The sequence below is a fragment of the Falco rusticolus genome, chromosome Z (assembly GCF_015220075.1).
Source record: "Falco rusticolus isolate bFalRus1 chromosome Z, bFalRus1.pri, whole genome shotgun sequence".
In the NCBI taxonomy this organism is placed as follows: Eukaryota; Metazoa; Chordata; class Aves; order Falconiformes; family Falconidae; genus Falco; species Falco rusticolus.
The window spans coordinates 4,290,726-4,316,834 of NC_051210.1; the positions used below are offsets into that span (position 1 = coordinate 4,290,726).

The 26,109-nt window shown below is 36.4% G+C and overlaps 1 protein-coding gene across 2 annotated transcripts in view; it reads right to left on the reverse strand.

The window, feature by feature from the left end:
- TMEM161B (transmembrane protein 161B) overlaps nucleotides 1–25,485 on the reverse strand; it is a 44,890-nt gene extending 19,405 nt beyond the window's left edge. Inside the window, exons 1-8 of one of the 2 annotated variants that reach the window (XM_037373255.1) lie at nucleotides 25,288–25,483; nucleotides 20,936–21,016; nucleotides 15,745–15,842; nucleotides 13,902–14,058; nucleotides 5,957–6,108; nucleotides 5,350–5,410; nucleotides 3,481–3,621; nucleotides 119–232 (exon numbers count right to left, since the gene is read on the reverse strand). In XM_037373255.1, the coding sequence (XP_037229152.1) occupies nucleotides 119–232; nucleotides 3,481–3,621; nucleotides 5,350–5,410; nucleotides 5,957–6,108; nucleotides 13,902–14,058; nucleotides 15,745–15,842; nucleotides 20,936–21,016; nucleotides 25,288–25,298 (815 nt within the window). In that variant the 5' untranslated portion in view covers nucleotides 25,299–25,483. Of the gene's footprint in view, nucleotides 1–118; nucleotides 233–3,480; nucleotides 3,622–5,349; nucleotides 5,411–5,956; nucleotides 6,109–13,901; nucleotides 14,059–15,744; nucleotides 15,843–20,935; nucleotides 21,017–25,287 lie in introns of both variants that reach the window. The other variant, XM_037373256.1, reaches the window with a different exon arrangement.
- Between the last annotated feature and the right edge of the window lie 624 nt (nucleotides 25,486–26,109).

Here is a 26,109-nt window from a genome sequence, read left to right on the forward strand (position 1 = left end):
ACAGCAGATGCTATTAAATTTTAAGTCCTTCACATTTCTATGATTTTCACAGGGCACTACTCAGATGTATGGCTCTGTTAAAAATACCCCAGAAAAACATCTTTAAAGGTAATCTTACAAAGGGATGCTCTCTTTGCCCAAAGGTGGGTTCATAATGCAGTCCTTAGTGATTGGTTTTACCCACAGCAGAACCATAAATAAAGGCGCCAAGAAGTTTATATGTAGCAATATTCTGAAAGAAGAAAAGAAAAAGGGGGGGAAGTTATTAAATACAATCACCATACTTCTTAAATTGGCGATACAGGTTCAAAAGGAGAAATCCATGACTTAACATTTCCACAAAACAGTAATATTATATACTGTGAAACCACACTGCCTGTGGCTTTAAAAAGTGCTTTTAGAGTATCTGAAAACTTGTTTTATTCCAAACAGTCTAACCAAAGGAGCTAGATGCCACAACTACAAACAGTTGAATATTTCCATACGATGGTGTACCATCAAACTGCACTAGCTATTACAGTTTTAATCTAGAGCATCAGCACCTCAGTTATATAAAGGAAATATGCTGCTGTATTACTTATTTTTTGCTTTATTGAAAATTTACTCAGATTAATTTCCATTATCTACATAGACCAGGGGAAACAGTTCTCAGAGGTCAGTTTTCCCAGTTTAATGTTAGGAACCTCGACTAAATGAAACTTGGTACTCACATTCAGTTAAAGATACACTGAGAAAACAAAAAAGCCATCACAGCTATTCCATTTTAAAACCATTGTATGAAACTGCACCGTTAATGTAAAATAAGTACTCTCTTGAAATCTTTGAGTACAAGACAGACAGCAGGACTTAAAAAGTGGAGATAGGTTTCTGGAGCTTTTCCTGAAATTAATATCCTTCTTCATCTCTGAATCACAGATCCCAATCATTTTTCATTACTAAAATGAAACGAAAACAGTCAAAAGAATTCAGAGCTGTAGAGCTGGTGGTTTTGCTAGTGCAGTGCTTCCTCACTAACACAATCAGCTTGTCTATACCTCCATCTCCAATCAGAACGCTTCTACACTATAGAAAAAATGAGGTAATCAAAAGTTATTCTAAAGAACACAAGAACTTACTGATTTCAAACTATCAAGCTTCCCAAAACCATTAAAATGTTTGTACATTTCAGAAGATGTCATCACACACACGTTTAAATCATTGGTTTCAGATGAAGAAACAAACACTACTAGTTTTTCAGTGTTGCTAGGGAACATGACAGCATCAGAGAACAGTCCAAAGCATTTCAGAAACGTGAGAAACCATTTTACCTGAGCTTCTATTTAGTTAAGACATCTCACTGAGTTAATGGACTGGAATGTGCCAAAGGGCAGCAAGAATCCCTTTCTGTTTATTTGAGTACAGAGAGAGAGGCTGAAAGACTCCTGAAGCAGGTTCTGGAAAATGAGGGAATGTGTACGAAAATGGTACAAACTGATTAAGAAGACTCCAAAATATATGCAGGGAAGGATACTGCTACTAAAGAAATAAAATCAAACCAGCTAGCAAAACGAAAAGGGACAGCAGATTATTTTTACTCTGTTTACCCCCAAAAAAACCTTACTCCCAATATACATAAAAAACCACATTAATCATGTTGAACATATTAGTGAAGTAGTAGTTAATAACTTTTTTTAATATTTTTTTCTCTGTTAGTGCTCCCTGCAAGTTAAGTCTCCCATTCTGTAATAGAACGGGAAAGGGAGCTTTGTCCTCTCTGGCTTTTTGCTTCTGTTTTTTGGAAAGGATTTTTTTTGGTTGGTTTTCGGGAGAACCTGGGGTCTGATGTTTTTTTGGGGCAGCTTTGGGGATTTGAAGGGTTTTGTCTGAGTTTTGTTTCTTTGGAGTTTTCTTTGTTTTGGGGTTGTTGTTTTTCTCTCAAAAGTAGACCATGTATTTGACTGCAGAGAAAGGCATTGTTTTCCTGCACCCAAATTAGACAGCTTTGTATCAGTGACATGTCATCCTCATTTACTACTCCCTTTAAGTGACTGTCAAACAGCTGCGAAGTCAGTAATTATCTACTCATTGACAAAAACACATCACTAAGGGCAAATACCAATCTCTTCAAGCTAATTAGAACCTATCACTTGACAACGATTCTCTGTTTATAATGGCATTACCTAATTACACTGATATCTGACCAAGTTTTGACATACTTAACATAATTTTTATATTGTTCCAGTTGAACAGTCAAAGTATTGGGAGACTTTTAAAAATAATTTGTTCAGTGTTGCACAAAGTTATTTTCAATGACCAGTTCCAATATACTATAAACATTAGGTTAGAGAAGACTTATTTTTCATAATCCTATTCTAATGGATACTAATGTCCCCTTTAGTTCTTGATTAATAAACCTCTGTTTTAGAGAGTTTCTGCCCAGGATCACATGACCACAGATTAAGGAAGATGTTGGAAAATTAGAGGATACTTAAAGAAAAAGCACAAGAAATTTTAAAATATTGAGAACCATAAAAATTTAAAACTAAGCAGTTTATTTAGCTGAAAAGAACAGATTAGGAAGTGACTCAGTCACAGTCTACACAGACAGAAATTTACAGCAGATACAACAAGCCAACAGCTTGCAGCTGTAACTGAATGCATTCAGCTACAATGAGTGCAAGTGTAACACAGAGTACTTGGTTATAAATTTACCAAGAGTGAAGGACGTAATTTAAAGACAGATTAATTTTTAAGCTGGGCATTTTTGGGGCAAAAAAAAATAAAATAATGCAGTCTCAACATAAAGCATTTTCTTATCAGAAAATACAATGGTTCTCTTAGGAAAGTGACCAGGTTAAATGATCACAATGGACTATGCTGTAGAATCTGTCATTAATGTGTATCAAGCATCAAATTCAAGATCTATGAAAGATATTTGGAGATTTCTCCCTCAACTAAAGAATGCTGAAGAGAAATAGTTAAATCAGAGGTAACATTACCAAACTCAAGCATGGCTGAAAATGAAAATATTCCTTTAAACTGGTATTAACATCTGAACCTTGTGACCTATTCTGGGGCACCTTTTCTGTATCTCTTGCCCTAAATTTATTAAAGGCATGATGCCCACCTGGAAGTGGGGGTGGAAAAAACATGTCTGTTTTTGTTGCTCCTCTACTTCCTGAAAGTTATCTTAACTTCCAAAAAGATATAATGGGGGAAAGGAAGCAGCAAGCAGAAACGTTCATGGTGGAGCTCTTGCAGGAGGAAAGGAAAGCTCCTTTAATTGGGACTCTAATTACAAGGCAAAGAATGTAACAGACTGGCAGAGCACAGGCTGAGCAGAAAGAGGCAGGTGGCAGGTCTGCTCAAGATACGAAAAGCAGGCAGCAACAGAAGTCTTGGTCACTACCTTCCTGTTTGAATAGTTTGTATTGTTTATTTTCAGACATTAAAGATTTAAGACTGAGTAGCATATACCTATGTGTATATAGTTTCTCTTACTGTGTTATTTTTTCTGTTGCTAAATTCAGAGCATCCAGATGCATTTGAGCCAGTCGCAAGCCAGGGAATGTCAAAAAAGCACCAATAAGTGAACACAGAATAGCCAGGAACAATTTGAAGGTTAGTTTAGACACAGGACCCCTAAAAGAAAAGAAAGGAAATAAGCATTTTCTTGGGGAGGAAGTTGGGGGTGTGGGGTATCAGAGACTACTTTCAACTCAACAGTATCTAACATTTAATAAAAAAAGCAAACAGTATTCTATGGTCTTACTCTGGAATACCAGCATTATTATAAACCAAACAGGAGTTCAAATAAAAAAATAAATTAAAAAAACCCCAAACAACAAATCACCTATTTAATTCCTAGAAAAATAGAAAACCTAAGCTATTGCCTATGAAATGTTAAGTTTGTTAGTAAAGAAGAACAAAAAAAGAAAAATTTTATATTGTAATTAACAACAAATTATATAACAGAAATAGCAAATTGAATTACTTCAATGATTATGTCTTAAGAGAAAAGATGCATCATAAATTTAACTAGTCAAAGATAAAATGGATATTTGTTATACTACATTCTACCCTGATCCATTAAAAAGCTCTATCAAACTGTTACTATTAAAGTTTTTCAGAGATATATCTAAAATATACATGTAGCCAACTAACATGTCTCTTCCAAGTGATTAATATAGTTTGTTTAAATGAACTATGGAGTATTTTACAAAAAATACAGAAAAAATTACCTAGGATCAAATGAATTACAGAATTAACAAACAGCAGATTACACACACAAAAAAAGCAAAAACAAACTAGTGACATGTAACTAACACAGACTGAAGAGGAACAAAACCAAATCTATTGATCCACGAGTTTCAGATTCTTTCTTAACCTACTACATATAAACTACCAAAAGACACCATCATCAGCTCAACTGCTGCTGTGAACAGCCAAAGCACTGCAAGAGTTCAAAAATAAATGAACATTTAACAGGAAAATTAATACAGAAGTTAGTAAACTTGCAATAGCTTAGGAAAAGCAGAGTGAAGAAAGGCTGAGAAACACATGGGATTCAGTTAAGTTTCCCATGAGTTTATTCATAAATGACACACATAGATTTCCAGTCTGAGGAAACGTCTGTTCCGCAAAGATAAAGAGATTCCATAGCTTCTGCATGATACTTGAGAACTTCCAAGCAAGAAATTCAAAGTTGCATTCCTACAGTGATGACATACCCCATAAAGACGTTTTAGAACATGCATATAAGGAAAGAACGGTAACAGAAATCCATTTCACAATATACAAAGGGTGTTTATGACACCAATTGTATATTTATGTAACATCAAAAGCTGTGGCATGTTCTTCCAATGGTTTATACAAACCTTGGATGTCCTGTAGCAAGCAGATGTTTTTGCACAATACGAAAACACTATTACAACCTGAAAACAGGAGTGAAAGCCAAAATTTACTCCTAATGGGAACTTCATCACAAGCTCCATCTGCAGCTTTTGCACACTCATCCTCTTGCATACCACAGGAATGGCAGAAAATACCAGTTTTAAGTGACTGTTACAAAGCTGAAGGGAATTGCCATGAAAAAAAATGTTTATAGTTTTGTAACTGTAATTTATGAACTAGAACCAAAATGTCAGGGCAGAAACTATCTCCAAATTAAAAAGAGAAAACACAAATGCAACTTAAATTCCGTGTGAGTACTGATGAATTACTTTCATTAACCCACCTCTTCACATTATTGGGGAGATCATAAGCACCTACAAGAGCAAAACATACAAGACAAATGCTTGCTAAGAAAATCCAAGTGGTTCAGTTACAAATGCACACACAAACCAGACAAATATGTTTCCAGAAACTTACTGGGACTCCAAACCCTGCTTTTCAAGAAACTGCATAGCACTTTCCGAGAAATTTGAGAATCCTGCAGAAAAACATGTATTTTATTACAGTACAAACGCAGAATCCCTTTTTCAAAATAAAATGCTAGGTAACAAGTCATCTTTTAAACAAATTTTCATATGTCCAGCATACCTCTTTCATGTGCTCATTAGTACACCATAATGCAATAAAACTTGATTATTAACAGCTCTGGTTAACACTTCAGGAACATTTATAGAAGTAATATTACTTTTTACAAAAGTAAGTTTTGGGGTTTGGGGGTGGGGTTTTTTTTCAGTAAAGGAGCTTCACTTATTATGAAAGGCAAAATGGGTTAAATGTAAAACTGCAAGGCAAATATAATTAGCAAACCAAAAAAACTAAGCAAAAATTACACTATTGAAAAGAAAGCAGGGAGAATATACAAAATCTCCATCAGAATCTGCACTCCAAAGCAAAATTTCTTAGTAGTGTATGACATAGAGTTCACTTTAACACAGATATTCTCAAAAAACACCAGAGACTGGAAATAAAGTTTTCAGGTTATGCGATCACTACACTTCTTGCAAACACTAAAGAAAGGAGCTACCTGATTCCAGTCCAAACTCTAGATAGTTTTCTGTCACAATGAGAATCGCCATTGCTTTCACGAAGAAGAAAAAACCAAAGGTGACACAGACAGATCTTTCGCCTCCATCCTCTACTTTGAAATAATGAGTAGTCAACGAAAACAGTACCTTACTACACAAGAAAATGGTCAAGGAAAATTAAGTTTGTAAAATAACTACATTTAAAGTATTATAAAGCTGTATTTTGGTCATCTACACTAGGGCTGTTCTGATGCACAGGGTTTTTTTTAAAAAAAGTAGTATGTGTTTAGCCAATTTCAGGTTAAAATTACAGAATACTGTAATGCATATGTAAAGCACAACCATCACAGAAAGGGTAGCCAGGAATACACTTCTCTGGAGTACAGTTTTGATTCAGGCTTACTTACAGTCAGTTGCAGCAACATTCGCTATTAACCTGGGAGAACTAAACCACAGTTGAAATGTAAATGATTATATAAACATAAGTTAAATCAAACAAAAAAATAATACAATTGTATCTTCAATGAAAGATACCGAACTAAATGAGAAAATACTCCAAACTAGATAACTCAAGATTTAGTGTATCTTAATTTCAAAACCCAAAATATCTTTGAATGCCAAGGAAGTGAATAAACATGGTTTTAACCACAGAGGAGCTATATCTTTTCTTCCTGAATGCACAGCCCTGAGGCATACATACAAACAGCCACAACAGAATGTTCCAACAAGTACTTCTATCAATAGTGCGATAAAATTCCTCAACTATGATAATTTCTGCTCACTGGGAGTGTACATTTGCCTTACAAGAAACTGTGACAAATGGCATGGGATTGTTGCTTGAATTATTATGTGACTGTTTACTTAAACAGAAAACATATGAAAAGATGAAACTTGTATTTCTCTACTTTCACATGCATGTGTGTGAGATCTTAAGCTACCAAAGACAGTAAAACAGCAGCACATTTAGTACCATCTAGGAAAAAAAATATCTACCCCATGATCATCTTGGGGGGAAAAAAAAGCCCAGCTCAAAAAATCTGATTTGGTCTGGTGTGGTACATTAAGTCCTTTCATGTAACCCCAGTGCCCAAATATGAACATCTAAGACAGCACCTGCTCTATTATCAAGCTGTTTTTAAAATGTTTATTGAGTATTCTCCTTTCAAATGTATTTCTAAACATAATTAGCTCCAAAGTTAAACAGTAGATTAGAATAAATTTTTCAGGATATATTGTCAACTCTTAAAGCTACAGCCCCCTTTACAATTGATTTTTTTTTTTCAGATGGCAGGCAATATATAGTTCATATTTAAATAAAGTACTTGAAGATCACTCCAGACACTTCCTCCTTTGAAAAACCAAGAAGAAAAAGGAAAAAGAATATTTGAAGTGTAAACTGTGCCCCCTTTTTTTTTTTTCCACTATGCATAACATATTCATTCATATTTGCACTTCAATACTGGAAGCATTTTAAGATGTCAATGTAACTGTATGATTATGCAATATCGTACTTCATTAGGCAGCACATTTAATAGACACATTGCTGTAGTGCATGTATATGCAGAGAGGCACTCACATGCACACAATAAAGTGGCCTAAGCACAGCATCTAATAACTTTTAAGTTCAGTTGAACCTTCATACTTCACAGAAAGAACCGGTATATCTAAAGGAAGACGGACCTCATCCTAAGATGTATATAATAGGTCATATATACAGTGTTCTGGAAAGCTCTGCTTCTCTAATAATACATTCTTAAACCAAGTGTCTTTTTGTCGCTTGGGGCATTGATCACAAATTGCAAACACATTACTTTTAAATCTTGAAGTTATACAAAGGACTTCATAACAGTCTGTGACCAATAGTCCTAACCCATGAACAGATTTATAACCCCCTAGAAACTTCATGTTTTCAACTATGGATTGTACCTAAAGGATGTGGAAAATGCAACCAGGAAAAAGAAAGCATACTGACAGTAAATTCCAATTATAGTGCCGATTCAGAATCAGATATATAAATTAATGATTATGCAAACTGTATTTGACTCAAATCCTCTGCTACTTGAATAATCACCACTGCTGCCTGGTTTAGGACAGAGAAAATCAAAGCATTATGGCTCACTTCATCACTTCCTTTCACTGCTTGACCTACATTTCAGGACCTACTGAAGAAATAATTCAGAAGTATATAGTGCCAAGTTAATAGACTCCCCACTCCCCACCCCACCTTATATTACTTTTTTTTTTGATCATAAAAAAGTGATTTGCCTGTAGAATTTATGGTATACATTTTTGCAAGAAGAATTTTGTCTTTTAAATTGCTGCAATCATGGAGTTTTTGAGTGATATAGTCCAGCGCTATTTATGCATGTGATTGAAGAGACCTATGTTCTGTTTCTATTAAAATACACAAAAATTTTGGAGTCACAATTGACAACCAAATAAACTCTTCTATACTATTTCTGATTGCACTTATGTAGAAAAAAATTATAGTTTAAGGCTTAGAGGTTATTTTAAGGTACTTGATGAATGACTTTCCCTAGATCAACCTTAAGTCAAGAGAAGACTGTCACTTGCCTTTGCTATGCCATCAATATATTTCCAGAAGTAGCCAGTCAAATTTACTAACCTACCAATGAATCAGGTTACTTAAACCTTTTCAGATAACAGATAGCTTCCCAGCTGAGAAATATCTTACTTTTGCTTTACCACATTAGTTTTCCTACATACTTTGTCTCTGCAACAGAACTTACCGTATACAACACTGTTTTAAGTTTATAGTAAAAAATTTAAGTAACCCAACTTAGTTGTTTCCAGTGAAACATTCTAAATAGCTGCATATGTATCATAATTTAGACACACACTACTGTTAAGATGGATCACCTCTCAGTATAGTCTGTCCCACTCCATCCTCATGCACATTCTTCCTCCCACCAGTAAAACATGTTGTTATTTTACAAATCCACTCCTTTGCAAGTAAGCTGTCTGCAACTGCTAAATTCATGATCAACAATTCAGTTTGCTAATTTTGAATATCTGTTCTGACAGAAACCATCTTTCCAAATTCCAAAATAACAGAAATCATCAATCTGTGAATAGTTACTATCTGCAACAAACTGTACACAAAGAATAATAGAAAAACAGTAATTAAAACGTTGTGGCCTGCACCACAATGAGTTTTCACAAACTGCTTTTGCAAGAAACATTGCAAAACTAATTTTTAATCCAAAATTCACAATCAGCAGGTCATGATCAATAATCAGTCTTAAAAAAACCCCTCAACATCTTTGTTTTGTTACTCCTCTTCAGGTATTGGAAACTCTTCAGTGCCTGCAGGCTTATCAGCACAAAAAATGATCAAGCAACATAGTATCCTGCAGCCTTTCAAAAATATTAAACATCAAGCAGGTTGTACAGTAAGCCTTCTAAATGCTGCCTCCAAGAAACATCTTTTGAGTCTTCCTGAAACTATCTAGCCATTTACAGATTTATTTTTCTGTTCTGCTAAAAACAGAGTTCCTTGTCCTGGAAGTACTTATCCATGCTACAAACTGTGAGGTTCACACTCAGTTCAGCAGGACGAGGGACACATGCAGACACCCCTGCCATACCCAGCCTTACCATGGGTAAGCTGAGCATGAGCTGCCACTGGAGCATCTCCCTGGTCTGGAAGAGGAATCTAGCATCTGTCACTGAGGTACCTGCTCATGCAGCTGCACAAACTTTCAGCACAGGAAACACAGGTTTGCCTAGCACTACTACTATCAATGTAATGACAACATACGCTTAACAGTGGAACTCAAATACTAAATTTATGTACTATTCCTTTTAGACTAAATTTCTGTTAAAACACATGTATAGCCTAGATTCATTTCTAGAATTTTTCTGAGTATCTACACTAAGAACATCTAAAGATGCCAATAACGGATTACTGCACTGAAGCAACTGAAAAAAACCCACCAATCATCCTCTCCAACTTCCCCAAGCTTCTTTCAGCCATTCTGTCAGCCAAATCCTTAGTACAAACTATCACCTCTTAATACACAGCCATGAAACACAAGAAACATCTTTCATCATAACACAAAACCATCCTAGAACTAATGCTTGACCTATCACATTGACTGCTTTCAATTGAAAATACAGAGGCAACCAATTTTTTCTAACATTTAGATCATGATGAATCATTTCTGGTCCTGATGTACTGAATTAGTAAATAACTGTGTAAGTTTTAAAGTAGTCTAAGTATCCCAGGGGCCTGATGTCACAACACGTGAATTAACCAGTTTTCTTCTGAAATTTCTTTCCACCTGCCTAGGTTGCAACTGATCTCAAGCACTATTATCAGTATCTCTATGTATCACTCTTTGCACCCACCATCCTCCTTCACCCATAAAGCTGTAATGTAAGTTAACATATTTATGGAGATGTTAACTCTAATATAAAGTTTAGACTGTACTTGCTAGTACAGCAGCCTTCTGCTTATCACTAATCCCTCAGACTGCACAGAAGCACACTACTTCATCCCATCAGTCCAGGAACCATACAGGTAATTAAGCAAAGCCCTGTTCAATATGAGGAGGCAGTGACTCCATGAGGTTTTCTACAAAATCACCTGCTCCGTACAGAAGCCTCCAATAAAACCAAGATCTATTTAATACCACAGGACAAAAAAGGAAACCAAAGTTGTAAAAAGTGGCAGGAAACTAGTTCTGACTATTTGACTCTTTTGTATAATTAATAAATGACTATTCAAAAGTAGTACTAGGTAAGTGATTATACAAGGTTACAGTTGTATACAGGTTTCCTATTTCCCAGAATTTTTTTTTATTTCTGAAGGCCTGGTCCTACTTATCAGACCATTCTTCTCTAGGCTTTCCCAAATTTCCTTATGTTTTTAGAAATGCCACACGAATTTTAAACTTTAACTTCTATCAGTTTATTGGGCTGAGAGAAATGTTGGAGAAGTCCTCAAGAACTTCCTCACCAAAATATACTTATTACCAAAACCCAAAACAGTATTGGTCCCTTAGACAATACATGCCTAGGTACAAAAATGCTAAAGCATGCAATTAACAGCTTGTTAAATAAAATGTAGCTTTAGCACATGATCCTTCGCTTTTAATACTATTCTATCTGGTCCTACTTCTCTTTCAGTAATGTAGAAAGGCTAGTGAGAAAATATAGCTAATGTGCTTTTAACATGCAGGGAATACAGTAGGTCTCTTTCAATCTCCTCCAGGTCCAAACGTGCAATTAGATCTCCAATACTGCAGTCAGATTAGGATAGAACTGGACATGTTGGTTTAAGCTCAATTCATATAAAAATGGCAGGTGAGAAAGAAACAATCAAAAAAAGACCCTAATACCGTCTTGCATGTTCACACTACTGAGACTGAAAAGCTTGTGCTGCCAGGTGACTTATCTTCCCTAATTTATGCATTTGGCTTTGCCCTGAATTGATGACCCAATGAAAGCAGTGATTAGGACTGTATTCAAATACCACTGTGAGAAAAAATTATCGCAGTAGATTTTCCTACAATATAAATAATACTACAGTGATAGCTGTGGATTATATAAGTTGGCTATACCCAAGATTTGGAAGATGAAGCAAATGGGGTGCTGCCACCCACAAATCTAAGAGTGCACTGTGGCTTTAGTATTTGAAGCTTGCTTTTCCATTAGTTCTATTAACCTCCCCTTCACGCTCAAAACGGGAGTCGAAGGTGCTGGCTTTCATTTCTGATTTCTTAAGCAGTAGCTGCCTCTGTCTCCTTTCCTCTGCCAAGATTAAACTAGAATTCCAAACTTCAGCCAAACAAGTAAAACGAAGGCAGTGCAACAGCTATATTACGGCTGTAATGTAACTGTAATACCATTATAAAGTGCACGAGCCAGACATCAACTTTCCTGTCACTACCTAGCAGACTAGAAAAACCACCTTTTGGACTGTGGACCTGTCCACTGACAAGTCAAAGGAGAAACACCTGGTCTGGAAGCAAGCTACTAACAGTCTTCTACCCCTCCCCTGCCAATATGACTCGACTCCCTCTCCAAGGAAGCTCTTACTCATTACAAGGAAAATTCTGGATATCATTTATACTTCAGCCTACTTAGAAAAGGAACTCCTGACCTTACCATACAGGCAGCACATATTTTAATACCTGTCAAGTGCAGACAAGTATTTAAGCACATCCAGAACTGTTAGCCAAATACAACCAAACATGAGAGTTCAAAGGCTTTACATAATACCACCAGCTACTGCTAACACACACCAAAAAAACCCTCAACATAGTAAGAATCTCTATTGAAGACCAGGCATTTATAGAGATTAATCAATTTTGAATATTCAAGTGCTATATCAACCCTAAATTAGCACTTATCTGGTTTTCAGCTTTTGAGGGAGCAGAGGAGTTGCAGAAATTCATTTTCTAACTCACTTTTCCATAACCTACACTCTTGCAGGCCTTTATTCAATTCCATTGCTTTAACACCTATCATGTCTTTAAAAGGCAATTTTCCTCCCTAAAGTGTACGTCTGGATTGGTCTGTGGAAAGCAGTTAATTACTGTGCAAGCATCCATGTGTGACATTGCCTTCTCCAATAAAAACAAACATAACAGATGCTGCTTCTTATGGTTTGACATGGCCCGTTTCCTAAATACTCTGCTTTTGTTTCTCCCAGTTTCAGAGGGGAGTTTAGTTTTTCACAGAGCTTTGAAAACACACCACCTCAGCTCCTACAACTCTCTCAAAATAAAATATATTTTATTTTCTGTAAACAATGTGAGAGTGTCTTGACTGCATTTTAAAATTATGAATTCATGCATGTATTATTTTTTCATATTTTCATATCATGCATATTTTTCATCCAGGTTTCAGCTGGGATAGAGTTTATTTTCTTCTTAGTAGCTGGTGCAGTGCTGGGTGTGATTTGGTGGGACAGCAATGCTGAGAGAGCACACCAATGGTTTTGGTTGTAGCTGGGTAGTTTTTGTACTAAGTCAAGGACTTTTTGGTTTCTCATGCCCTGCCAGGGAGAGGGCTGGAGGGGTGCAAGGAGCTGGGCAGCGACACAGCCAGGACAGCTGACCACAGCTGACCCAAGGGATACTCCGTACCATAGAAAGTCCTGCTCAGCATATAAGCTGGGGTAAGAAAAAGGAAGAGGGTACATTCAGTATTTGGCATTTGTCTTCCCAAGTAACCACTACACATGTCAGAGCCCTGCTGTCCTGGAGTTGGCTGAACCCGCCTGCCCATGGGAAGCAGTGAATTAATTCCTTGTTTTGCTCTGCTTGCATGCGCGGCTTTTGCTTTACCTATTAAATTGTCTTTATCTTAACCCACAAGTCTTCTTACTTTTACCCTTCAGATTCTCTCCCCCATCCCACTGTGGGAAGCATGAGCAAGCGGCTACATGGGGCTTAGACACCAGCTGGGGTTAAACTTCAACAATGTACCTTTGCAATAAATTAGTATAGACATTACTGTACTATTTTGTTCAGGAAGTATCAGATCAAACACACTGAAAACAAAAAGTGTGCAATAAATTACACACTTCTCCAAAAGCTGTAAATTCATTCTGTACAGAAATCTATTTCTGATTGCCAAACTAGGCAAAGCCAAATTAGTTCAGAACCACTATATACTACAGATGAGCACCAACTGTATGTTCACATACATGTATTTCTTCCATAAATGGTTTAGTATTAATGTTAACAAGCTAGTGATCAGCATGTACAAAGGCATGTTTATGTATATATACATACATATACACAATATATACATAGTATAATATATTACCCAGTGACACTAGCTTACGCAATCCTTCTTCCAAATGCTAAGTATTTGTGTAACCTACCAATTGACAGTACAGAGCTTTATATGAATTGCAGAAGGATGTAGACTATCTGGGACAGAGTAACTTAAGAAAACAGAAAAGGATACACTGCAAAAGCCAAGACAAGCAGACACCACACTATGCTGATATTCATTTCTTGGGAGGGCTTCACAATACTGTAATAGACTTCTGTCACCACATACACAACTGTAGCTGCAACAGTGAAATCCACCAACCACTGATATTCCGGAAAATAATGCAATGCTGAAAAATACAAGTTTGCGGATGTTAAATTTGATATTTTAAGGCAGTTATTGACATATATAGAATGGCATGACAATTAAAAAATGTTTTCAACTAGCTGAGGTCTAGGTAGACCCCCATCACCCAAGAGCAAGAACAGCAAAAAAGCTGCATTTTTTCCACTCAGCAACCTGAAACTCACTCTTTGCTTCTGTTAATTGATACTTGATTACTACTCAAATTTATAACGCTACAAGATTTTACTATTTTATCATCTCAGCTTTTATACATTAATGTCCTAAATTCAAAAAGTACACTTAATTTAGATCTCAACATCACAACAGAAACAGGTTCTCCAGTTCAGTCTAGCTGCAATTCCAGGTAAGTTTTCTTGACTCTCTGTTAAAAATTACAAGCTCATTGGCAGTAATTTAAACCCCTAAATGTAACCACTTCCTCTTTATCTTTAAAAAAACAGCATCTAAGATACTGACAGTTTGTTCTTTCAGATTTTGTTAGTAACTCCCATATAACAATAAATCATTGTGTAAATTCCACTGTAAAAATTCTGGGGATCACACTGGGTTCCACGCAGGCCAGGTGATTTATGAGGAAAGAACTCCCACAGTTGCTGGGAACTGCAAAGAACAATTTGTGACAATGAAGTGCAGCCTGTCCCTCCCAAACACCTGTAGATGTAGGACCTACAGAGTTAAGTCACAAAACATTACTGAGCAATTAGTCTGTTGACTACAAGCTGATGTTAAACACAGGAAACTGGCCAAACTCTGGTATTTCCAAATCCTATATTTATTTTGAAATAAATACCTGGTTAGAGTCAACCAAAGTTTGTGTACATAACTCTTTTAGACAGTTAAGCCCTACACTGTATCAGTACCTATAAATACTTAGGAAGACAGTTAAATGGTCTAGTTTCAAGCAATTAACACTAAGTGAACCTTGGGAATCCTTTATGTGCCAGCTTCAAGAAACTCTGCGTTTCTGTTAAAGGTATTTTCTACACTGTCTCCAATAATTTAAGCTGAGAATTCTCCTGCATAGGACTATGCTTCCTTTCCTTCTATGTTTACGCACAAAACACATGTATATGAAAATGCAGATAGGAAGAAAATACATATCATACATTCATACATATCCATATATGAGTTTTCTGTAACAGAATAACTGGTTATGAATCAAACATTACCACTTAAAAAAAATAGCAACTTCCAAAACACTTAACGCTGTTTATTTCTGTATTGTCACTTTCTGTTTCTAAGCATTGTACCTCAGTATTTCATACATGTGGTCGAAAGGTCTAGGTTTCAATGCTACAACACATTTCCTATTTTAGATGAGCAGAAGGCATATGTTTCAACATCTGTCAATTGTCAATTTCTTGTACAAAACTATGATCAAATAAACTATAATGTGATCCTTTCCATGTTGTCTCATATTGCTACGGATGCCTGATACAACAACAGATGTGCTTTATGCTGAATTTCACCTACACATCCTTGTTCATAACACTGCTATTGTCACCCATGGAACAGAGAAGATGTGGCTTTCATTCTTCCCTTCTTATTTAATTTTATTATCAGTCATACTTCTATACTTTTGTCTATAAAAAAAAAAGATATGATAGAATTCATAGCAAATGAACACTTGATAAATAATATATTATTGTCTGCATCCACTTATTCTTACCAATAGTGTCTCTTTCGGTCACAGATTTTGTTTCCAGATGAAGATCAATGTCTTTTGGAATGGTTAGGGGTTTGTTTTCAATATGACCATTATATTTTCTGTAAAAATAAATAGATAGATAATACACACATGGATGTGACAAAATAAACTGTTTCAATATATAATGGCATTTCAAATTTAAGAACAGTGCAGACCACTTTTTTGCCAAATGCAAACATTTCTTTCTAGCTAGCTAAAAGCATTAATCCAAGTTTAAATCTTGAGAAACAACCAGGCATGTCAATGATCCCTAGCTTCATGTTGTAAGGCTCCAACATACAAGCAATAAGACAAGAGGAAATGGCCTCCAGTTATGCCAGGGGAGGTTTCGATTGGATATTTGGAAAAATTTGTTCATTGAAAGGGTCATCAAGCATTGCAACAGGCCGCCCAGGGAGGTGGTGGAGTCTCCATCTCTAAAAGGTAATTAAAAGAAATGTACATGTGGCATTTAGAGACGTGGTTTAGTAGTGGCCTTGGCAGTGCTGGGTTAACAGTTGGACTCTATTATCTTAAAGGTCTTTTCCAGCCTAAACAATTCTGTGATTATATATAGCATCCTGAGCATGTATTAGGGCAAGATCCGGTGGCCAGTACTTAATTCAGCCCACTGATTTTCTTCCTGTTCAGGGAGTGACAGGGTGTTCTAGTAAATTCCCACAATCTCAAAAGGTTACTGAAACTACACTACAGCTAGAGAGCAGAATACATCCACCCTGTCACAGTAATCTCAAAAGGTTACTGAAACTACACTACAGCTAGAGAGCAGAATACATCCACCCTGTCACAGACATACCCTGAAGAAAATCAAAGCTGAACTGAGGCTTTTTGACTGAGGTCTAGACCAGGGTGATGAAAGACATGAGTGCTAAAGTCTTGGATTGAAAGCAAGTAAAGACCGACTTGGCAGTGTTAATTTTTTTGATTGTTCATTGGAAATAACAAGCAATAACCTGTCTCAGAAGACAGCTGATAAGGAGAAATAAATTTTCCAAAAAAGCACTAGGCCTTTTTCGTCACAACAGGATGCTTAGAGTATGTCATGTGAGCTGCAGTAACCTAGATCCTTGAAAGATCCATCCTACTGGCCATCAGGCAAAGACAATTTCAAGGTAGTTTTCTAATCTTGAAGGGTATGTGTAAAAATACTATAGACTTGTTTCAATTCATACCCCATTTATGAATTACTAGCAATCCTAGAGATCCAGTACATCTTGAAAAGAAATAATCCATCATGCTCTCTTTGGGGAGACAGACAAGGCTAAGATCATCACGATATAGCACAGGGTTCAAAGCTGTGTTCCAGCTTCTAACCATTGCTGCAGAGCATGACAGCAATACACAGGGGCTTCATAAAGAGCAGATTTACATATTCACACAGATTCATTTGCTCCTTTCATACAGGTGGCTACTTGCTTATACGAATGAAAGGAGTAAGGTAACCAAAGATCAATCCTCATACTGCTAAACCGTTCCTGGCCTCCACCATTAAGCAACTTGAAGACAATCTGTGCCAGAGACTGCATCATTTGAAACCATCATTTTTCAAAACATACAGGAATTTGCCTAAACCCCCTCTGAAACAGTATACAATTGGTTGAACCCTGTAGTGTCTTGCAGCACCAAGTTCCACAATGTGGTCCCAAATGGAGAAATCCTTAAATCTACCCTACTAATGTTAAGTGCCTCCCTCCCTGTATAACGTAGCAGTAAGTTTACTACTCCCTAGCCACACTTCATGCACACTGAATACGTACCTGTTGCAAAACCCTCCCTCAACCAGTTCCCAGAACAGCTAAGCCTTACACTTCTCATCCTTGTGTGGAAGCCCTTCTTCTAGCCACCATAGCTCCCCTTTTCCAGTTCTACTGAATCATCTTGGAAATACAGGATAAAGAAAAGTATGTCTTACACATATAACAAACTTGGACCATGTTTTCCAAATTATTGGTTTAGAACTAATGCATCTTTAAGGAATAATTTTTCACAGGAAAGGTACATGTAAAGACCATAAAAGATAACATATGTAGAACAACAGGTGCATTTTCATCTGGAGCTTTGAAACTATAACACCACCATGATCTTCACTCTCCTGAAAAAAAGCCACACTAGTAAGACTTGAAATTGAAGAAAACAGGATGCTCTTAAGAAGAAACTGAACAAAGTCAAGATACATGAAATTGGAAAAATTATTAAAGCAGATCAGAAAATGTTAGGTTTACAAAAAACAAACAAACAAAAAAACCCCGAAAACGTAAAACCCCTAAATCGCCAGAAGGAAACAGTAAATTCTGCCACATTTTAGCACAGCACCTCTGAAATCAGAAAGAGATAGGTAGATTTTCCATAGAAAGATGAGCTATTGGGACATAAGCATTAAAAGAGATCCAAACCATCAATTGTGAACTTATTTTTAAAGAATGATGTCCTCTGAGCTAACGTGTGAGATAAGAATGCAAACAGAAAGCACCAATGAAAATATTTTTTTCCAAGTTATATTAATTCTTAGTATTATCCAAAGCACTGAAAATTGAGGATAGGAATCTGAAACATTACTCAAAAAATTCAGATGCCTAGCCACATGACACTCTGCAAGCTTCTATGTGCTTCCCTGCCCCTAGTTGTACTTCTGATGTTTTCTTACTGCATGCACCCAGGAGTACCATCACCTTGAGCAAGATGAGCATTTTGATAACTGAAGCCATTTCAGTGTTCCTACATTTTAATTATCCCAGGAGACCCATAATCTGAGAGACACAGCCAGAACACACCCAGGATCACTGACAGCTTTAATTCAAACTAATTCATAGTAGCTATGGGCCTTTTCATTAGCCTAACAATTTAATATAACACAATGATTCTGACATAGGAAAACTGCCTAATAGTCATGTGCTATTATAACCTACAGCATAATACAATGAAGTGTAATATGCAGTGAATAAAACTGACTACTAGTTCACACTACAGCTGTTTCTAAGGCTCATTTTCACGCAAGTTCCTTGGATCTCCTTCTGTCATTTCTCTTTTAATTAGTTCAAATTGGAAAAGCAAGTAAGGAGCAGGTACTACATTTTCTAAGACTACGGGCTTGACAAAGCAAATTCTTCCTCTAGAAAAGACAAGGGGAAAATCAAATAGATGTGTCCTTATTTCTCCTGCACCACGTGTTTCACATCTCCTTGGCTCAAAGTAGCCCTCCGTTCCATCTTGTGCAACCTAAAACAGTACATCCAAATCAACTCAACAGGAACAAGTCCTACTTTAAACTACGATTCTCCTCCAACAACAGCCACTTCTTTAGAGGACACAGAAATGTATTTATTAACTAAAAACTGTATTCATTCTGTTGTTAAAACAGCAAGGCAAAGTCTCATTTAAGTCTCTACATTACCATTCTTGGTTTCTTTGAAGTTTTATATCCCCCTGTGATTAACATTTATCCTAGTGTAAACAACCACCTACAACTATTACAGCTGTATTCTCTTGATTCCATGTTAATACTGTGAGAAAATTATATCAGGCATATAATAAGTAAATCATAGCAACAAAATTTGACTGTGCAGACCTGAAAACAGCATCAGACTTGAAACATTAAATGTAGAGGTTTAGTAACTGAAAAAGGACTTAATGCACAAAGTATCTTGTCATACAGGTTCTTACTAAATTTCACAGTGAATTTTCCAAATATTACAAAATTCAAGGTTATATGTCAGTACACATTAACATGACATGCTTCACCTCTGCTGAAAGCATGCAACTGCTCTGGTGAAACTGAGAACACACATATTTTGGATGGCAAAACACTGGCAAGGCTGCGAAAGGCAGTAAGAGAAACATATAATTATTATTTGACAATGCCATTGTGGTTTTCTGCTTAAGGTTCCTATGGGTGGACTTGCAGTTACGTAATTAAAGTTATTTTACATATAAATAAATATCACTGTTTAAATGGACAGTTATAAATTGCAATGCTATTGACATTTATTTTGCCTCAACTTGTTACAGAAAACTGTTACATAAAATGAGTTTCTGAATTTGAAAGAATATTGCAACAAACATTTAAAATTCGTTCTTTAATAGTAAAGGAACCACTGGATTATTTACCCCAAAGTGTGGCAAGTAAGGTTGCTAACCATGTAGCTTAAGAACTATGAAACAGGTTAAAAAAAATAATCATAGTACAATGAACAGATTATATGTGCAGTTTGTGGATTAACACAAGCGTTAAGAATTGTAAGACAGTTCACACTGGAATAAAAGAAAAAGGACCAAAGGAAACCTCCTAGTCACCAAAAATAAAACCAGAGAGATGGGTTTGTTTTAAACAAAGCCAATTCAGAAATCTTGCATCAACATAGCCAGCTCCATCACCTCAAGATGCCTTGGTTCTTGCTACAGTTGTACGTCGGGTAAGGCCGTTCCAGAACTTCGTATCTGAATGTCAGGAATCTGTTTCCAGCTTCAGCTGAGAGACAGCTATCCCACCCCACTAAGTCATCTATTTGCTAGGTTAAACAGCCAAGCTCTTTTAGCTTCCTCTAGTTAAGACAGACATTCTGTTTCCTGGATGATCCTAGCAGTCTCTGTTCACCTGTTCACATACTTGAACATGAGTGATCAGAACTGTACACAGTAATCCAGATAAAGTTCTACGCCAGTGACTTGTCCGAGAGGATTAATATTTCCCTATCACTTCTACTTGAAATATGTCACCTAATACATCCTAGGAGCACATTTACATTTTTCACAGCTGTGTAAGAGTGGTGGCTCATAGTAATCCTATGTTGAACCAATACATCTTTCTTCTCTTGCTTTAAGATGAAGAGTTTCAATCCTATAGAATTGCTTTCCTCAGTTTTCATCCAAATGAATAGATTCACACAAAAAAAACCCTTGCCACCAAATTAGCAGCTTCACAGACCAATTTCGTGGACTGCAAATCATCCAGATCAGCACAATTTGGGCATGTTCAACTGAAAGAACACAGTTCAGTACACAGCTGTAACAATTAATGCAAGCAGGGCTGTCATATGCAACTAGCAGTTTTTAACTCACACAAAGACAAGAGATGGCTAGCAAAGTTATTATATGGATCATGCTGATTAAAAAAGGGGGGTGGGGTGGAGAAAAAAAGCTTAAAACATGTATTTACCTATCTTTTTTGCTCTTCCCTCTTTGTTTCCCTGCAAGAATGCGTAGTTCTTCTTCAGTAGGATGTTGATACCACCGTAAACTAAAGAAAATACCAGTATTAGCAATTTAAAGTGTTTTTTTTTCAAAAAAAACAACATAGATTTATATTAAAACACCATTCACTTACAACACCTAAGCAAAACACCCTTGTGTGCAAGTATGAGCCCTGCCTGAACTGAGCCACCACAAACTTCAGTTCAAGACACATAATCATAATGAGAAAGCTTTGCCACTTTGTCATTCAGGTGAAAGCCCTTCAATTCACAAAACAACAATTTTTCAGGTTATAAAATACAGCAAACAAGGTTGTAATGATATTGGAAAAAGTTCACTAGAATGATTATACCATTACAATTATCCATCAGAACCATACTGCAAGCGATTTTAGAAAGTATGATTATGCCTCTCAAAAAAACAGTAATGTTCCAGAACCCAGAACAGCTATTATCACAAACCACCACTACCAGTCTTTCTTAGGCAGAGCAGATCATAGTATCAATGTTCCTTTCCTAAACAGCTCCTCGGTGACATCGTCAACTCCTAACAGAAAAAGTGCTATTAAAAAAACTCACTAATTTACACGTAGCTGAGCTGCAAGTTTTTCCACTTTCACAAGTCAATACACCATCCATTGCTCATTTGAAAGGCAAGTAGTGGCAAGGAAATTCTGAAGAGGAAACCCAAAGATGGATAAGTCTCTAAAACGGTATGTTTTACTGCAAGCTCTGAGCATGTAAAGAACCTTGGTAGCTGAAACAAGGCCTTCTTCACATTCAGCAAGGGAGGGCTGCTGTCCAGATAGAGAGGATGTCACTCTGATCTCCACTCTGAAATGCTAAGGCAAAGGAGCCTAAGTATGAACAGGAGCAAGCCTGGGAAACTTACACAGAAGTCCTTTTCTGGAGTAAGAGGCCACTAATTGGTGACACAGGTTAACATAGCGTCATAGCGATAATAACGGAATCCCCAACCACCAGTACTTTTCACGTTAAGAAAACCATTAGGACCCCTCAAACCTACACTGGTAAACTAGCAATTATGTTACATCAAATTTCAGAAAGGTATCAAGGCAAATTTGGAAAATAAACCTCAAACCCTAACAATTTCAAGCCACTTGGTAAGAGCTGATCCCCCAGCTCTGCTTTGAAAAGGCTTCCTGTCCCAACTGGATGTCCACCACCTTTATATTTGCAGAACATGGTCTTTCATTTAAATAGAAAAAATATTCTGTCATTCTTCATGGAATATTGTCTACACAACAAATACTAAGGGAAGGCCACTGATACAAGATGGGTGCTAAAAGGAGAAACAGTCCTGAATGCAAGCAGCCACAACAAACATTATTACAAACAAACAAATATTATACATCTTCTGCCTTCCTTACAATGGACACTTCATGTGTGCACACACGCTTCAAGAAACACTGAATAGAGACTACAAGAAAGAATAGGTAAAATTTTAATGAAATGTACATACCACTGAGCACATGCCTACCTGGCATACCTTAAACAGGACAGACAGCCATTTCCATCCTGACACTGTCCTTGACACTACACTAAACTTGTCTGAGGCCAGGGAGGTGGGAATGAAGAAAAATGGTGTGCCAAGAACGTTTCAGGAAGACCTCCCAAATTCAGCAGTTTAATTGCTAATATAATGAAGCGCTAAACAGCCAGCTGCACAGAGCTCACAGAGATCATCCTAAAATAACTTAAAAATTGGCATAATGGATACGTAGGAGTTCAAACCAGCAGTATTACAAAGAATACAATTTGGTTGATAGAGGGTTCCACAAGCCTGTCAGGAGGCGCTGCTGTGCTAAAGAACCAGCTGATGCTGGTGTTTCTTCAAGAGAAAAGAACTTCACTACCAGCCAGTAATACATCAGAGATCCAAACCATTGCACAATGCAGATTTCCCTTGAAGAAATTCACTGTGTTCAAAAATTAAAAATGGCAAATAATACAGACTTTGCATGAACAAGGATAGGGTGGGGGGCAGAAGAGGGGCTGAATTTTGTTTGGGGTTTTTTTTTGTGGCATCAGTAGGAGTGAAAGTTATTTAATGAATTTCTTTTTTTCATGTGTGGTCCCAAATGAAACATGTGATGGCTGCAACTTCCCTGCAAAAGAGACTCTGTTAAGGCTGAGAATCACACAGCAACCAGAGCAACAACCTTTTCATGCAAGACAAACTACACTGAAAGTACTAACTTCTTCCTATCTTTCACACAACGCAGAGAAGGTAAGAGAAAGCAGAGAAATAGTAATCTGCTTTGTCATTCACCATCTCCCAGATCCGAATTTGGCATGCTGAGTGTACCACAAGCAGTTCTGTAATGATGAAAATTTCCTGTGTTGGAAAGCTAATTTTTCAAAATCTTTACTGCAGATGGAGAGATAGTACCTAATACAGCAGAAAAGACAAAAGTCTTGCTCTGTGTAACACACTAACACAAATGAAATGCTTAAGTCACAACTTGCTCTTGATTACGCTACAGAATTATGTTGCAAGTGATTCCTAATTATAACTAATAGGTATAGGAGTTTGGGAAATTTTTAGTTAATAAATCCTACGTACTTTGCATTTAAAATCTCAAAATCAAGAGATCTGAATAAATATTTTCCTAAAGGTAGAGAGAAAAAAAAAAAATGGTTTGTATCTGCTTTAGCTTATATATGCTTAAAACTGAGATCCCACAACAATTATTCTGTAGTTTTGACATATCCAAGTTAGTCTGAATAGCACAGCAGCACAGATATGTCCCAGTAAATATGAATGAAGGTCATTAACAAATGGACAACAAAAAGTTCCGTTTTCTCCTGTCTTCCTAAAGTGATCTGAAAACAGAACTGAAGTAGCTGTGCAACTTAAAAGCAACGTTTTGGTAGAGAATTGATTAGTTAAAAATGCAAAGGCCTATGCCGATACCTAAGCTGCAAATTCATTGACTTCAATAAATACAAATATTCAAATTTTGGTTAAGCTCTGAAAATAGCATTGATTGAAAAAGTTTGTATTTCTTTACCAATTTAAGTAAATAGTTTTTCAAAAGTTAATGATGGTTGTACATTCTGTAATTGAATAATTATCTTATGTCTAGCTATTCTAACAATTCTTTCCAATTTTGAAATGTCTATGTTCCTTTCAATAGGCTTCAAATACACACGTACAGGTATCTTTAAACCATCTAGCCACTTAAGGGTTTCTGGCTTGTCTGGTAGTGTGTTTTCCCTCCCTCCCATGTGGCAAGGGCTATCTACAGGCATTCCAGACTATCTCACTCAGGAAAGCCACCCAACCCTTGGGAAGAAAGGCATTTAGCCAAATAACTTAAACAGTTTTGGGAACCAAAGACTAGTTGAAGTATATTGACAAAGGAAAGGAGAAGCAGGTGGACTTTTCCTCCGTATGCTGAACTGCTTGCAAGAAACTATGTCTGCTTCTACCTGTCCACTTCTGTGTAAAGCCTCTACCACCCCACCCACACAGGTCTGTCAAAGAAAATACTGCTGGCAAAAAGACAGTACTGCGGAAAATGGGTTCAACACAAAAGAGTTTGTCAGCTAAACTAAGAAAAGAACTGTTTTCCCTTCTGCCATTAAAATTCAGATTCTTGTTGTAGTGATGCTTCTGATTTGTTTTTATTTCTGGAAGACAGAGTTATTTCTGGCTCTTTACATAATTCTTGTATTCCGGAAGTTATTCACAATGACTGAAATTACAATGCACTAAAATAGTTAGCACATAAATAGAGGAATACTGAAAAGCAACAATGAGGTTTTCAAGGCTATTAACAAGGCAATAAGACTCCCACTGACTTCAGCAGGAGCAGAATTCCATAAACAGGAGCGCAAAAATCCTGCTTTATGCATTTATCAATCCACAGGCATGGGAAGATAAAAAGAGACAACAATGATGAATATTTGAACATCAAAACCTTCCTTATCATTGGCATAGGCCACGCCTTAGAACAAGGATACAGAAAGTGAAAACTCGACAAGAATGAAGAACACAGCCACAATATTGAACAATTTTTTTAAAAAGCAATTAAATATCTAAATCTTGAAACAAAAGTTCAAATAGGATATAAAAAGTAGAAAATGTCATTTGAAGAATCACACAATTGTAGTAACACACCTAAAAAAATAAATAGTATGCAGTTTCATATTCATTAATGTAAAATTATTTTTAGAGCACAAAAAAGGTGATCAATACCCTGCAGATGCGGTCAACAATGAAACTTCACACAACAATTGCGAGTACGATTCCTGTTCATATTACTCACCTGACAATTACTGTTTTACGTACCTAACACGCATCTAACCAACATTTGCAGTCATTTTTCATTAGTAATTCTTTGGGTGATGAAATGGGAAAAATTAAAGAAAAAGCTGGTCATGCTGAGATGCAGAGGAAAAAAAGGCAATGGAAAATTATACAAGACTGGTTAAGACTCCTGTGGAGCACACTGTCATTCAAGGATACTCCTCCAGAAAACTGGGAGTGGAGATTCTGTATTCTCAAAATTTTAACAATTCAAAAGACAGCACACTATCTTCTAAACATACAAAGTGTTTTTCTTCCCAAATGAAAAAACAGAGTGTCTATGATTACTTTAATATTTAAGATACCGATTTATGTTCAAAACAGCTGCTGGTTTTGTTGTTATTATGGATACAGCCACACAGGGAATGGTCCCCTTGCAACTCATTATGTCTGTTTGATCTACTGTTATGAGGAAGTAGTGTATTGAAATTTATACTAATCCTGTTTTATGAAGCATTTAAAAAAATAGAATTTTTAATAAATACCTAAGCACTCTTTATATGCAAGGCTAATCAGCAGGTGGATTACCAAGAACAACGCTAACAAAAAAAACCTTCTGTTCTTCAGTGTCTTGTATGCAGTTTAGCTTTTTAATATTAAAGTACGTAGCTTGTGTCTTTAATAATATAAGAGATGGACAACAATTAACTTTATGATTGATACAACTAATAGCAACAAATAAGTCTGTTCTTTTGCAGCAACATCTTTATACCTTGAGCCCGTAGGTCAGGTGTCACAATACTATGATAATAAATTTAAAGAACAGATTATTTTTCAAGAAAATTAAATTCGTATGTTTTACTT